Source organism: Protopterus annectens, chromosome 6.part1, assembly GCF_019279795.1.
Source record: "Protopterus annectens isolate FY-2018-M chromosome 6.part1, PAN1.0, whole genome shotgun sequence".
Classification (NCBI taxonomy): domain Eukaryota; kingdom Metazoa; phylum Chordata; order Ceratodontiformes; family Protopteridae; genus Protopterus; species Protopterus annectens.
Window position 1 is genome coordinate 203,910,488 of NC_056738.1, and position 16,668 is coordinate 203,927,155.

The window sequence follows — 16,668 nt, forward strand, 5'->3', positions numbered from 1 at the left end:
TTTCCTCTGGGTGTTCCGGTTTCCTCCCACATCCCAAAGACTTGCTGTAGGTGTATTGGACACTCTCTAAATTGACCCTAGACGTGAGTGCGTATGTGTGTGTGCCTTCTGTGGAAGGTTGGGCGCCGGCCTGGGAACTCGACACCGTAAAATTCCACTGCCAATCATGAGCAGACAGATGATCCGCTGTGGCGACCCCTTAACCGGGAAAAGCCGAAAGAAGATGATGTTAGTTGCACTGATGACAGAAAAGATCTGTAATGTATAATGTATGTAAATGAAAAAAAATTAATATGGTTTGTGTTCTGTTAGTGTGTGTTCACCTATGTCTTAAGTGATAATTTAATAAATGTTAAAAATATGGATAACAGTTTTACTTGAACTCTGCATGAAGAGCATCTGAGTTGCAAGTTCATTTGCTAGGTCAGTCTTATCCCAATTTCCGCAGAGACAGGGGTTTCTTTGAGAACTAATCCTTCTTTTATGCCTAAAGTGGTATCCCAGTTTACTTTGTCAGACTCTCCATCTCCCTGTGTTCTTCGCCTAAAACTGAGAGAGAAAGGATACTTAATATCTTGGATGTCCACGGACAATTCAAATACTATCTTGAAAAACAAACTCTTTTAGAACTTCCGAGTGGTTGTTCATTTCTTGTGAAGGTAAGAAGGGCCAACTTTTGTCAAAGCAGAGTATCTCCTAATATTTGTCTTAGGCCACAAAAAAAAAAAATCACACACACACACACACACACACACACACACACACACACACACACACAAAACAAAACAAAAAGTACAGCACAACAAAAGTATTCACACACTGTACCAAGACCTTGGCTTCATTTATGGCTTTTTGGCTAGGGCTGAACTCTAGAAGTGTTCTAGAAGAAGAGAAGAAGAAACGTGGTCCTCTGTACATACTTTTACTAAACATTACAGGCTGAATTCCTTCCTTCATGTCTACCTCCTGTACATTTCCATAGTTTTTTTTTTACAGTTTTTAGCTTTGGTATAAGTGTGTAGTACAGTTATTTCCATAACAGTGTATGTGATTTACTCTGTAGGTGCAAGTTCAGTTACTTTTTATAGTGATGTCTCTCTAAATATTAAATATGTTCTTATTCGTGCCAGTTTTAGCTTAGTAATCATCAGGCATTTGTTCTTTATTTAGATTCTTTTATTTATGCATTATGTTTATTGTTCTACAGACTATGTGTAGATATTATTTGGATGTACACATCTACAATATGCTGGATCAAATGTCAGTCGATTCAGCCATTAGAGTGCAGTGTTTTAGTTAGCATTTTTGTGTTTCTTAAGGTTTTAGAATTAACTCATATTTTGATGTTATATGTGTTTAATGATGGTCATGCACTTGAGCATATGCTCTAGAGCTGCATCTGACTGTTTATGCACATCTTTTAATGAGACGATAATATCTGTTGGGTTGCCATGACAACCTGGCTCACCTTGTTTTACATATACAGAAAGGCCGGTTTCATGATTATGAAGCAACAGACATTAAGAAGTGCATGTCATTGAATGTGAGATTTTTCAATGCTTCCTTTTAGTGAGTAGTTTTCTACTATGGGGATTGCTTCTCAGTCAATTATGCATAGATGCATTTGTTATATTTTTTGTTTTTTGTTTCATGTGATGCCTATATGGTGTTGATTTGTTTCAGCTAAATTATTCAGTGGTGATGTGATTTAAATTTGACCAATGTGCGACAATACATAATTAGTTTTTTTTTTAATATTTGTAGAAGTTTTAACTGTTTTGTTATGGTCTGAGGAAGCAGTTTGGTTTACTGCAAAAGCACTTACCATTTGTTAATTAAAGTCTGCCTGTTTCTGCCATTGGTGGTTTGGTTCGTTTCTACTTATTGTTTATTTGAGAATTAATCCTTCATTTATAGCTAAAGTTGCATCCCTGTTTAAGCCAAACTATCCATGGCCCTGTGTTGTTCCCTGAACCCAAAACTGAGGTAGGAAAGGGTATTTCTTACCTTGGATGGCCACAGACAACTGGAATACTACCTTGAAAAACAAAATCTTTCAGAACTTCGGAATGGTTGTTCATTTCTTATGAAGGTAAGAAGGGCCAACCTTTGTCAAAGCAGACTATTTCTTAATATTTGTCTTGGGCCACAAAAAAAAGTACACCACAACAAAAGTATTCGAAGCAGGGTCGAGGTGCACTGTACCAAGACTTTGGCTTCATTTATGGCTTTTTGGATAAGGCTGAAATCTAGAAGTGTTGTAGAAGCAGAAAATTGGTCCTCTCTGCATACATTTACAAAACACTACAGGCTGAATTCCTTCTCCAGGTCTAGGTCAGGCTTTGCTAGGACCATTCTGCAGGGGCTCCTGGATCCTTCCCTTTCCACCTCCCAGATGTTCTAAGCTATTGTAATCTACCTGTATAGCTTAGGTTCCTGTAACAATGATCAATATGATGATCAAAGTACAGATGTGTAATAAGTTTACCATAAATATAAATGTTCTACAACACTTCTAGATTTCAGCCTTATCCAAAAAGCCATAAATGAAGCCAAAGTCTTGGTACAGTGCACCTCGACCCTGCAGTAGCTGCTCCCCCATCCCCCTTATTTTTTTTTTTTTTTGTGTGTGCTTTTTTTTTATGTCAGGTTGTGGACATGTGTGTTTTGTTGCTCCTAGGAATGTCCTGTCAGGACTTAGCCTCCCTGTCTCACTTGGCATGAAAGCTTTGAAGAGCTTGGCACCAAAACCTGTCTTCTAGTCAACTCAGCTCTAGCTGTCTAACAGTCTGTTTGAATGGAAGGTGCCTGGAAGCTTTGGAAACTGGCTAACTTTTATATCCTTAGCAGGATATAACTCATATAGCTTAACCTCCTGCTGCAGGGATCATTCAAACATCTGCTGTCATGGTAAGTTTATTTATACAACTGTACTTTACAATTATACTAATTCCTAAAGGGTGATAGTGATTTTCCAAAAAATGTCTGTGTGTGTGTGTGTGTGTGTGTGTGTGTGTTTGTTTAACCAGGAAATCCCATCATAATGTGTATTTTTGCTCACATTTTTAGCTTCTAAAATGTACAGGTGTCTCCTTTTTAGGGAAGGTGCTGACTCTGCAGTTCCATATCATAACACTGGAACGTCTGTATTGAGTTGGGGGGCAGGTGGGTTAGACAAAATAACAATGGAACATTTTCTTAATTTCTTGTACCATAAGATTAGGACATTTGCCCAGAAGTTTGCACACAAGAACTGCATACTAAAGTGTCATTAAAAACACAAAAATAAATAAATAATATTGTTCGTGGATTAAAGAGTTGAACACTGCCCCGATTGTGTTGCCATCTATTACTAGCTCAGAAGATGACACTGAACGTCAGCACTTATATGTTATCAAAATGTTATGCAGAAGTTTAGAAGGATGTTGTTCTCTTTTTGACGTGTGAATCTCTTGAATTGAACAGCTATCAAACTTCCTTTGATAGGAGAGTTTAAGCTGTGGAATTGGGCTTTCCTGTATACCATGATCAGTACTTATGGGTGTGAAAAGAAACAGTGTATGACCTTTTTTGTTTGTTTGCTTGTTTAATATGCCAGGTTTGTTGTGAATACTGACTGACATTCACTAGTGGGGATATGAATACTGAACACAAACTATATCGCATTAATATATTTATATATTTTGAATGCGAGTCGGGTAAGGATTTAGCCAGTGTTTTATATGTGGCTACCCTTGGAACAATTTGTTTAATTAAGAAGCTGATGTGCCATATCATCCCATATATTGAATTAGTCCCACCTAAATGAAATGTTAATATAGTGTACAAGCATTACTTTTAAAGTATTGTTAATATATAAAAACAAATCGAAAAGTGTTATTTTAGTACTACTACCCTTAACTTAAGCTGGATTTTTGCTTTTACATGTCAAAGCAAACAGTACCACCAATTTGTATTTCCAGTTACTTCTGTTTGGAGGGGGTTTGTTGCAGCCTTCCTTACAGAGGAAGATGGGTGGGGAGGGTTAAGGGGAGCACCAAGACCCTCTTACAAATAGAATGACTAAAGTAGTGCTCCTTTATTAATTCCACCACAGCACTACAGTCACAAAGGCACAAAATCAGAGTGATTACGCCATTCTCAAACTTTAGGTTGTATTAGTGGTAGTAAAATTATGCTAAATTGGTAGATTGTTTATTTTTTATTTGAATCTGTGTAGTTTTTACTTGTATCTCTGATTATGCTTTAAATAAGCTTTTTATTGCAGGTACTTTTAGTAGATTATGGTCTCTCTGCACGTACTGCAATAAGACTCTCTGGATATGTTGTGTATGTGTTTGTCTTACTGGAAATCCAGCACAACAAAATGAGCTTCCCTTGTCTGTCCTCTGTACATGGAGTACAGGAATTATTCCCTGTAATCATCTAACAGGCAAAGACCACTGGCATTGATCCAGTATGTTTGCAGATACATGCAGGCAAATCCAAAGATGAGTGGTCTCAGACATTGTATGGTATAAACTGCTGTTTAAGACTACGAAATATACTTAGATTGCTACCATTGACCATATTTTCAAGTTGGATAAAGATGGCAAATTTAACTGTGGTGCATAATAATGAAAAACTGGATTCACATAAAATTCTCCTGCTCTGAAAAGTTGAGTACTCAGCTGCTGTAATTTTTTAACAAATTTAAAATTAATGTTGTGCCTTTAATTTTTTGGGAATTAACTTTTCTCTTTCTGATGATTATGAACTGGTGCTTCTTTTACAGGGACAGAACATTTTTGACAAGATGATGGATTTACTGTCTCATGACATCAAAATTAACATAGCTGTGAACAGTCCTCAAAATTCTGGAGATCAGGATACCACTGATCTGGATAAGCAAGGTAACAGAATAGAATTTCATCTTTTCTGCAGTATATTCCTATCCTTCATCTTTTTTAAACACATGGCTTATGGGTGCAATGATTCTAGTCATGGTGCTGGTGCATTGGTTTAAAGCCATCCTGACTTGCTTAAGGGAAGCAGGTGAGCTACAACTGGTGTGCCTTACCTGGTAAAGGGAAAGTAGTATTACTGCACTACATTACTGATGACTATTTGAATGCAGGTAGCAGCATGGCTGGTTCAGAGGACTGGCTCAGGATGACATCAGCATGTACTTGCTCTGGAACTTTCCCCTAGACTGGCATCTTAAACATGTACTCCCGCCTATTGATTATAAAAAGAGACGCTTCTGCTGAGATAATATACTGCCAACATTGATTTTTTTTTTTTTTTTTTCTCCACACTGGACTTACTGAGTTATACAAGAGAGGAGAGGGTGGAAGAGGAAATCAAAGTATTGAGACCAAAAGGCAGATGAAGAACAAAAGAAAAGATTGCAAAACATGAAAGCACTAAAATGAATTATTTCAAGTCATGGAGTAAAGCAATCAGTGTCCTTCACTGGAAATTCACCAAATAATATTCTGTTTACTAACTGCATAAATTAAGAAATTTCATTCAAAATAGATCAGCCCATTCTTTTTTCCATACCTTATGATTCTTTACTAAAATATAACTTTGCACCTTAACTGTAGCCAAGATGTGTTCTTTACTGAATGTGAAAATGCCACTGGCAGGATTACCACAGTTATTTTTGTTATATCAAACTACTTTCATACTGAGCTGGAACTGTACTCGGTTCTTTCCGCTTGTGGAAAGTGTTACATCATTTGGGAGTAGAAGTTGTTTAAATAAAATAAAAGGGCTGTGTTAAAATAGTACATGTCTCAAGCTGTGTTTAATAGCACAGTGGTGGTTATTAGTTTTTAGACTGTAAGTTTAAAATGTTGTCTAGACTTAATAGTTACACATATTCATGTATATTTCTTGTACGGTAATTTTGAGAGGAAGTGCTTGAAAAAGACTTGCTTTTCTTAAGCAAAAGTCCACCAACAAATTCTTATTCCATTGAAATTAACATCCAGCATTCATTGGGAGTCCATAACACATAAAATTATGTATTTTTTATTAATTTTTAAGTACATATAACTAGCTTCTTGATGTTATGTCTTCAAGGTTAAAAACAAATCTAGAAAGCTACTTAAATAATCAAAATCTGATAATTAAAAAGAACTAAACCGACATGAATAGTATTAGAACAATAGAAGAATAGTTAAAATAAATCCAAACACTAAAATCTTACTATGTGTCACATGAGAAAGATTAAAATGGAAAAACTAGAAAAAAAATCACTAAATAAACATAAGAATAAATAAGTCTGTATAATACAATAAATGTATTTAACTTACCGTTAAGGCCATTAGGTTGTGAACTGTCACATACAAATATATACTAGGCCTCTTTCCCTTGCAGTGTGTGTAAAAATATTATGAAACAGTTTAGAACACGGGTACATTATAAAACACTTTAAAAGCTGATAATCGTAGAAATGATCCAATAAAAAGTGCTTTGCAACTAGATTTGTAACAGAGCAGTTACAAATACCTCTAATGTGTTTCAGCTCATGTTGTAACTTGTACAGTGGTCTGGCCAATATAAAATTTGTTACAATGACAGAGTATATACCACTGCTCTAGTGTAACAGCATCGATTTTCCTAAGTAGGAATGTATGATCGTTGATATTGTATGTGACTGCATTATCTGTCTATATATGTGCAGAAGGAACATATCAGAGTAGAGTCCTGGACTGTAAACTGGTGAAAGTAGGTGCCTGAATATACCAAGCATTCCTTCAGGCTCGGGGAATTGCTATACATCACGTTGGGAAGTGAATGCAAGGTATCTCTTAAGGCCTTATCACTAAGGACAATCCTATGACCACTTCCAAAAACAAGAGGCGTGACTCACAAAATAAATGTCTTCAGTCTTTAAAGTACTACTCATTTTACTAGTAAAGGAACTCCCAATAGTCTTGTAATCCTTGGGATTCTATTTTTAAACATTACTCTCTCAGCTTTTTCTCAGAATGCTCTCATAAGTTAAATTGACATGCTGTACTGAAGGGCAGTTTCTTGAAAGTGGTTATCACCACAGCAAATTATTCAGACTGTCAAAAATTCACTTGAAGCACATACTGGACATAATACATCCTGGACTGCTGACCTCTCCAGGGTTTCCATGCAGATTTTCCCTTTTCACTATGACCCGAAAATGGAGCTTGAAGTCTTCCGAGTCTGAATCTTTTGCCAGGAGATCCAGAAAGTATTTAAGCAAGATCTTCCATATTGAGATTACCATTGATCTTCCTGTATAAGACTTCAGTGGCAAAGTAGCTAGCTCTCCTCTCTCCCACCCATTACCTTAAGTTTGGGGAGCTCTTACATTTAATGCAGAAATGGTAAGGTTGGCTAACAGAACCCAAGTTGTCATCCTAGCAGATTCTGCAGAAGGTTTGTTGCCTCCTGCCTCATCCACATGGGCAACCCTATTTCAGTTAGACATCCTTAAAGATAGCTTGGGAAAACCAGGGTATACTGCCTCCTGTCACTAAAAAAGTCAGACAAGATTTTCTGGTCTCTCTGGGAATATTTAGTTTATGAGCTCCTGATATGACTGTTTAGTGGCAGCCTTCTGAAGAGCTCCTGTCATGCTGACCCAAGCTGTCCATACCCAGATACAGAGTCCCATGCCATGACCAGATTTGGAGAACAGCTATATGTGTTCACCATCCATTTTATCTTTGTTGATATTTAATTGTGATATGCATGACATATCATAGATGAACGACAGTGTACTGTTGAAGAACTACTGAACTGTCACCTTATGCTTCCCTGAAGGACAGAATTAAGGCCCAAATTTTGACTTTATTTCTTTCAGTCCCAGGAACCTAATTGCTTCACATGGCCTGTAATGCCAAAGGGGTCCATAGGTGACAGGCTCTGGAACTGCCGTTTGCTGGCAGTTTTGGCTGTATCCTGCACAGCTCAAGAAAGCCACAAAGGTGATCATCTTCAGCTCTGGTTGCAGGGGACCTACTGCTTTTGAGTCTTATATTTGATGACCACTTAAAGGGTATGACAGAAATGGGTCATAATCTTACAGATGTGGAAGATTAATTTCACCCTGCATGACTTTTTTGCCAAGACATACAGGAGCCAGTGGTAGACATAGCTTTAATGTGCCTCACAATTACAGCAATAAGAGGAGACTGTGAGCCAGCAGTCACATCATTCTCGTCCTCTGCAAGGTCACTGCCCAGAGAACAAGGCCATTGACTTCTAGGAAGTCTTGGTAATTTCCAGGGTGGATCACAGCAGTACTGATTTTTTGCCCAGCTGTCTTCTATCCGAATCAGTTCAGGTGGGTGGTCACCATCCATGCATAAGCCTGGAGAAAGATTTTGTCTACAAGATGCATGGACTGGGGAGATTATATTATATTATATTTATTTATTTGTTAGGTCCACTGAGTCAGTGAAAGCCCATTTTCGGTGGAGGCCCGGGGAGAAAAGCTCCAGGTTTAAAATGACAGAGAAAAACATTTTACAAATAACACAGAGAATGAGAATTATACAGTAAGAGAAAGTAATACAGAATAAAATATAAATTGCATGAAAATTATACAATGTAGATAAAGGTAATACTATGTTGTCAACAATGTTAATCAAAGTCAAAGTACAGGCCATCAGATCATTTAACAAATGCCAGGCAGGCCTCGTGGTTAAGTATTTTACAGATTGTGAACTCCAGAGTAAGCATACAGTTCAGGGCAGATTAGAGATTGGCATATTAGGAACAGTAGGTATATTAAGTAATGGCAGAGGAAGGGGTTGAGCAGTTACAAATCCAATTGGAGAGGAGATGATTTTGCAGACCAGTTTTAAAGTTGCAGGGGTTATGTTGTAAACAGACATATGTAGGCAGAATATTCCATCTCGTGCGATGTTCCATGGGTATAATAACTGTCCTGCAGGTAATTTAGGTTTATGAACTTTTAAGAATTTGTTGTTGTTCAGATTGCAAGGGCCTTGTGGGGTTATAAAGGGTAAGTAGAGAATTAAGTGAATGGCAGTCTTGTGGTTTATAAATAAGTTTATGAGCAGTTGTAAGCTGGAGTAATAGGTAGTGGGGGAGTTCGAGCCATTGTAATTTTTTCGGGCAATACAGTGGTGAGTAGAATGGTAACTGTTTGTGTTTCTACTTCCACGGTGGTGGTGCTGCAGTAGCGTTGTCGCCTCCCAATAAGACGCTGTTCAGTTCAATTCTCAGTTCGAGCATTTTCTGCGTGGAGACATGCGTGAATGGGCGTACCTTCGGTTGAAGGTTGTGCGTCAGGGCTGGTAACTCGGCACGTAAAAATCAACTACCAATCATTAGCGGACCGGAGTTCCGCTGTGGCGACCCCTAACCGGGAAAAGCCGAAAGACACAGCATTATAGTATATTTCTAATTTTGATTGCAAGGAGGACTGTAAATTGGTTAGTAAAGGTTCACCATAGGTTAGAGAGGGTAATGGGTACGATAGTGCTAGAACTTGTTTAGTATGGAAGGAGAGGAACTTATTGCATCTATAGAGCAACCCTAACGTTTTGTGTGTCTTACTAATATATTTTTGAATATGCAAATCAGATTTGAGGTTTTCATCGATTATTACTCCTAACAATTTAGTGTGGGTTACTAGTTCAATTTTTGAAGAGTTGAGGGAGAATATGTTGATGTCAGCTTTGTTTATAGGGGATTGTTTCTTGGGTGTAAAAATCATAAGTTTTTTTTTTTTTTTTTTTTTTTTTTTTTTTGATTTAAAGAAAGGTAATTATTGTGAAGCCATGTCTCCACAGTGTATAAAGCTTCCTGAGTATTTTGCGGAAGTATTTTTGTATGGGGTGCAGTGCAGACTATAGTGGAGTCGTCTGCATACTGAACTGGGGAACCATGCAGGATAGAGAGGTGGAGATTGTTAATAAAACTATTAAATAGAAGAGGGCCTAAAACTGAGCCTTGGGTGATGCCTGTAGGGTTGTGAAGGTAGGGAGAAATAGAATTTTGACATTTAACAGCATGCTCTCTGTTGGAGAGAGAGCTTTTGAACCTATTAAGTGACTGGGGAGAAAGCCCTATACTTGAGAGCTAAGAGAGGATAGAGTGAGAGATGGTATCAAATGCTTTTGATCTAAAAAAGGGTGGACACAATGTGTCCTGAGTCCCTAGCTTTAATTGTGTCTAAGAAGGAAATTAGTGCAGTGGATGTAATGTGACCTGGGCGGAACCCATATTGTGTTGGGGAGAGGATTTTGTTTTTTAGGAAATAGCCTAAAAGTTGTTTTGCACACATTTCTCAAGGATTTTAGAGATGGGGGAAAGTATAGCAATAGGTCAGAAGTTAGCAATATCAGTTTAAGGGGCCCCCTATATATAGAGGAAGAGAGAGAGCTTTTTTCCAAAGACATAGGATTCTTGGATTCATCTGTTAATCAGAATGCTAATGGGGTAGGCTACTGCATCAGCAGTGATGTTAAGAAATTTGGCTGGAATTTTATTGGCTGAATTAGAGCAGGCTTTTAATTTCAACAGGAGTTTTTGATAAATGTGGTGGGGATAGGAGAGAGGTTAAATTCTGGGTAGTAGGACTGTTGAGAGCAGTTAGGTGGTAGGATGTGAGTGCTTGGGGTTGCATGATCCAATGTGTGTAGGGTAATATGAGAGTTCTTAGGAATAGAATTTTGGGGGTGGGGTGAGAAGAGGTGGTTGTGGGAATTGAATTATGTGGGATAGGTAAGGAAAATGTACTAGTAATACTGGCAATGTTGTCAATAAAGTAGGAGTTAAAGATGATGGCTATTTGGTTAGGAGGCATGTCAGGGTATGGGCAGGGATTTGTTTTGGTGCCAGGGTTTGAAAGAATATTGATGGAAGACCAGAATGTTTTGGCGTTATTTTTTCTATTTGTTTGCTGGTTGTAGAAGTACTGCTGTTTGTCTTTACGGATGAGTTTTTTTAGCTTGGTTTCAGAGCTGTTTATAATGAATGAGATCAGATGGATTTGTAGATTTGAGCCAGATTTTCCATGCTTTATCTCTAGAATTCGTAATTTATTTAGTAGGTTTTGTTAACTGTGGGGCATTGTTGCTTTTGATTCTTTTGTTTCTGGTGGGTGCTAGACTGTCCAGTATTTTTAGAAAGGTGTTACTGAAGTGAAGTAAAGTAAAGCATCATCTAATGGGAGGACTTTGAGGCAATTCCAATTAAGGCTTGTCAGGATGCTATTAAATGTGAGGGGATTAAATTTTGAAAGGTTTTGGACATGTTTAATATTATGGACTTTAGTGATGGAAGAATAAGCACGGACAGCATAGGCTGGGAGATGGTCACTAATAGAATTGGGCATGGTGCCTGAAGCTGTACATTTGGAGTGGTCTGAGACTAAAAAACAATCTTAGATGGAGTCTTCATTAGTTCTCTTATTGTACCTAGTAGCGGTGGATATATGTTTGGTGAAGTGAAACAGATTTATGGTGGAGGGTGATTGTTTGCAGGAAATGATAGCCAAATCAATATTCATGTCACCAAGAATGATTGTTTCATTTTTTATCTTGTAGAAAATCCAGGAAAGGATGTTTTCTAAAACTAAATAACACTTTATTTCCACACAGACTGTTAAAATACACAAAAAAAGAAGGATTCCAAGGACACAAAACCACACCTCAATATTTATTAAGTGCTTTCATCCCAAAAGAAAGGACTTCAGCTGAATAACAAATATGCAACACCATGTAACATATTTACTATCGTACCTGATTAGGTGGTAAATACCACCCCTTAAACATTCATTACTTAAAGCAATAAAGTACCTTATACACAGTTTGTTAAACAATGCACACACACACACACACTTGTAAACACAAACATGTTTCTTATACATATATAAAAATAATTATGATTATAAAAAACAACTAAATGATAAAAATATATTTAAATTTTGTGTATCACCATACAAGGCTTGCTTTTAACCTAAGAATTGAGCTAATTGATATTGTTTCATTTAACCCAGGATGTACTGTGGCATTGGCCTGACCCTGCCATTTTAATTCCTTCATCTCTAAAAAATCTTCCATTGGTCCTCCCCTCTGACCCAGGTCCACATGACCTATTATTATAAGCTTAAAAGAATGATCAACATGTTTTAAAATGTGTCCTGCTAAGGCATTTTTGGGCTCTTTCTTCTGTATGTCATAATGATGTTGATAACACCGTATTTCTAAAACAATTCTTAATTTTTCCTATATAAAAACATGTGCACTTTTGACATAAAGTGAGGCATACCACAGACTTTGTGCTATAATTGTATCTTTTTTACAGTTTTATTGTCTCAAAATTCACAAGCTCTGCTTCACTAAATTATAAAATAAATTTACACTGTGAGCAATGCCAACATTTACTCATCTTTCTTGTTTGTTTTGGGTGTTTAACCCTTTCCAACATATTTTTAAGACAAAAATCCTTTTTATATGTAATAAGTGGGCCTTCCCCTACTGTATTAATGTAATCAGGATCTATACCAAACACATTCCAGTTATTCTTAACGATAGTAATTATATCAGTGAAATGTCTATTGTATGTTAATACTAGTCCATTCTTAAACTTCAGTGTTCCTAATAATACTATAATCCACTATAGCTTCGGTGCTGGATCTTAATAGTGGAGTATAAAGTATAATACCCTCCTATTCTTTTTTGCAAAACCTCTCTCAAAATGTTATCAAGAAAAGCATCTGGATACCCTCTTCTAAGCAACACGTTCTTCAATATTTCACTTTGATTTAAAAATTCATCCATATCTGAAACCATTCGAGCTAATTGAACACATTGGCCCTTAACTAAAGACTTTTTTTGGTGAAAGGGGTGCCAGCTGTTAAAATGTAATAATATATTAGAAAATGTGGGCTTTCTGTATATTGTAGAATTCAATTCTCTCCTCATTCTGTGTGTGTGTATGTATGTGTATGTGTGTGTATATATATATATATATATATATATATATATATATAAATATATATATATGTGTGTGTGTATGTGATGTCCTTTTGAATGTTCATGGATCAGCCCACCCTCCCTCATCTTTGCAGAGGAGACTTGATGTGCTGTTTAGATTTCAAAATGCCTACCTTCTCATCAAGATTACCAGAAAGCCACAAAGTCTCTCTGATTCTGGGTAGGAATCATTCACTACCAGTTCTGGACCCTTACCTTTGGGCTCACTTCAGCCACTACAGGCGTCACCAGCTGTATGTCTGATGTGTGGCTTACCTTGTGCTGCAGGGATCCAATATTTATTCCTGTTAGGTTGAATGGCTCTATGCTGCTCCAAAACAAGAAAGCTTATCTGGTAGACGAGAGTCTTTGCTGAGCATGTTGTCTTCTGTTATTTCAATAGTGAACCTTGCAAAATCTCTTTCCTTGAGTCTATACCATGTTATTCATCAGCTGTTTCCTCATTGGCAAGATTTGTCAGATATTTTATCCTCAAAAGTTTTGTTATGCTGAACTGGATGGTCTCTTTCTTTCTGTCTGTCTTGTCTTTCCTCATGTCGTCCTACACATCGATGAGAAGTGTCTCAAAACCCTAACACTAATTGCAGTGCCAGTCTGTCTGATTCTTCACACAAGGTGTGAAGACTGGTGGAGATGGGTGAAGGCTACCAGCCTAGCCAGATAGAATTGTGCAGATAATTCTATCATTTGTAAATATGAATGTGAACTACAAGCTTGGTTTTCTTAAATGAAAGAATAGTCTGTTAAATGTTGAACTTCAACAATGTGGCAACATTGCCCTCTGCTGTAAAGAAAACCAAGTCGAGCATTTCACATCTGTTCTTTGAAATTAAAATTGTCTTGTATGTCCTTTGATCTCCAAAGCTCGGAGCCATTTGGTCTGGGCTAGCACATTCTTTCTATTGTTTTAACTTAAGGAATAATTACTAGAGTGTACATGTGAAATGTCTTTTATTGTAGTAGCTTTCTGAGCAGGTGTTAGCTTGCTAAATAATGTAGCCTGTTGGCCTGGGAACTCCAGGCTAAGTGTCAAAAATGATGTAATGTGTGTACTGGGAAACCCAAGTGTGAAAAGTGATGTAATCTGGGAGGGCCCAGCAGAAATGTTTGTTAGTGATTTTAAAAACTATTGCTCAGAGAGACTGTAAGCATTTTTGTCTTGAACATCCAACTCAGCACTGCCTTATGCTCAATTTATGGAAGTAGTATGTTAGAACTGTGTTTTCTCCTAGAAGTAGCTAGGAATTAGAAAGTTTAGACTGTGTTTTTCTGTGATGTCAGAACTGTACTACTGATTTATTGTAAGTATTTCTGTGTGTTCTCTGAACTCTGTTGACTAGCACTGACTGTGTAGTAGAAAGTATTGTCTTGTGGTTTTAATTATTTAATATAATTTTTTTAAAAACATTTTAACTGTGGCTGGGTTTTGTGTAGAGATAAGTTAAGCTCTAAGAGTACATTGCATGTATATAAGGATCCTGTACCAGGTCACTCTAATAAGCCTTGAGACTGTTTAGTCACATCTACCAATTGGATATTAATATTGCAGAGTAATAGTTGGACACCCTTTTAAGGACCTTTGAGTAGCTGATAATTATTAGTGAGTGGTGGCAGGGTACTACCGTATAGTCTGGGCAAAGGGGGCACAGCTGGAGAACCTGTGCCAGCCTTCCCCCGGAGTGTCTGTGTGGTTTTATAAACACTTCTCAAAGTGTGTGCGTGTGTGTCAGCTACTTGGGCAGGGACACGAAGCACTGGTTGGACAGAGAGGGTGCTAGAGGTTTTAGCTTGCCCACTAGGCTGAGATCTGGACCCTATAGCTGTGCCAGTGGGGAGTCTTATTGGGGACCTGGAGAGCAAGGGAGCGACTGCCCTGGACTGACTGATCTCTGTGTGCTCTTAAGGGAAATTGCACTTTACTGTGTGTATTTCTTATCCTTTCCTCGTATATGAGAAGCTCTCTCTGGTGTTAGTGCTGAGGTTTGAGGCTCCTTGATTGGTGGGCCAGGGCACAGGAATCACACAAGGCTTCATATGAGTGTGTCAGTGAACACTCATTCAAGCTATCCAAACATATCTGCTTCTTTCTGCTTCCCATTTATATAACCAGGATGTCATTCACATCTGGCCTCTTGGTTTGACCTTTCAAACCTTCAAGTAATGAACTCCACAGTAATTCAGACTCATCTGTACTGACCACCAATGCACCAGCTCCAGAGTTCAATGGCATTATAGTGGGTAGACAGTCTAAGGCACCTGATGGATACCTCACATCAACATCCTGGGGACAAAATGGTTATTTTGCCCCTGCATTTCTGTCTGAATTATTTTACCATAAGTATCCCCTGTACTATGAAGCCATCTAGATGCAGCAGTTAGCAATTCAAAGTGCTTCTTAGGACTGGCATGCATTCCTATGGATGCTAACATGCTAGCCAGCAGGTTAAGCCATTACCTCCTTTTGCCTTATGAATGGTCACTTAATGTATCCGTAGCTTGGAAGTTCTTTTTACTTTTTAGGAGATCCCTGGATCGCAACTTCCTTGTCTCCTTAACCAAAACTAAATGCCAAAGTTTTCTTCCCTGATCACACTTGATCACTTCTGTGGCCAAATAACCTCTTTATACTTTGCTCTTGTTTCTTTTGATAATCAGATTCACCCAGAAGGACAGAACTAACAAGCCCAAAGTCACTTTGATTTGTACCCATTGCGATACATTAGACCATTCCCTTTCTTCATTCTTGTCTTTCTAAGGCCATTTTAAGTCTCTTCCCTATCAAGATGTAGCTCTCACCTCTCTTGCTTCATGATAATAATGCTGAATTATGTTCTCCCACTGTCATGCTCCTTGCAGTCCCGTATAGAGTAAACAATTTATCCATCATAACGGAAGAGAGATTTGTGTTCTGACTATACACAACTTAATATAGTCTATAGCCATAGTCATTCTAGATAAGATCTGTATGCATTGAGGCTAAACACATAACTGCTTTATTTCCATAGATGGCTAAGTTGCATAACTCATGTTAGGATTGTATGCATTGTCACCTCAGCCTGCAAAGTATAATAGGTTTTCTGTTTAGACTACCAGAAGGGTTTAGACCCTTTGTTGTTCTCATACCTCTCAACTTCTTAGTGCAAGAAATCTGGACAAAGCCTGAAATAACTGGAGGGGGCAAAAGCCCAAAATAGAGACTGATTTTAAGTACTGCTCTTATAAACTTAAAAAGTTGCTAGAATAACATGTGTTATCATGCATTTTCTGAAGAATAAAGTCTGAAACTCAAATGTATATCACTATTTAGTGACTTCAGTCCTCAGGGATTTGCCTGAAAATCACAAATTGTATGAGGGACAACAAAAATATGAGGCAAAATCTGGATATTCTATGAAAATCTAACAGTTGAGAGGTATGATCGGCCTCTGTTCCTCAAGTCCTGCATTATCTATTGGAAATCTTTTGATTTTATTCAAGGGCTTTTCTCTATAAATGTATATCTAGCAAATGGAAAAGTTGACCAAACCAGTTAGCGTTTCAAGTAGGTTATACTTTTAATCATCCACGCTGCACAAACGTGATTGAGAAACATGCACATGCTTATCACAGTCCAAATTGCTGCAGAAAAGTTCATACTCATTGCCAGGAAGTAAAAACATTTCCAGAA

The 16,668-nt window shown here is 37.6% G+C and overlaps 1 protein-coding gene across 3 annotated transcripts in view; it reads left to right on the top strand.

Annotated features, from left to right (window-relative positions):
- LOC122805478 (5'-3' exonuclease PLD3-like) overlaps positions 1-16,668 on the top strand; it is a 697,284-nt gene that overhangs the window by 491,534 nt on the left and 189,082 nt on the right. For all 3 annotated transcript variants that reach the window (XM_044075664.1, XM_044075665.1, XM_044075666.1), the window contains one exon: positions 4,775-4,892. In XM_044075664.1, the coding sequence (XP_043931599.1) occupies positions 4,775-4,892 (118 nt within the window). The remainder of the gene's footprint in view (positions 1-4,774; positions 4,893-16,668) is intronic.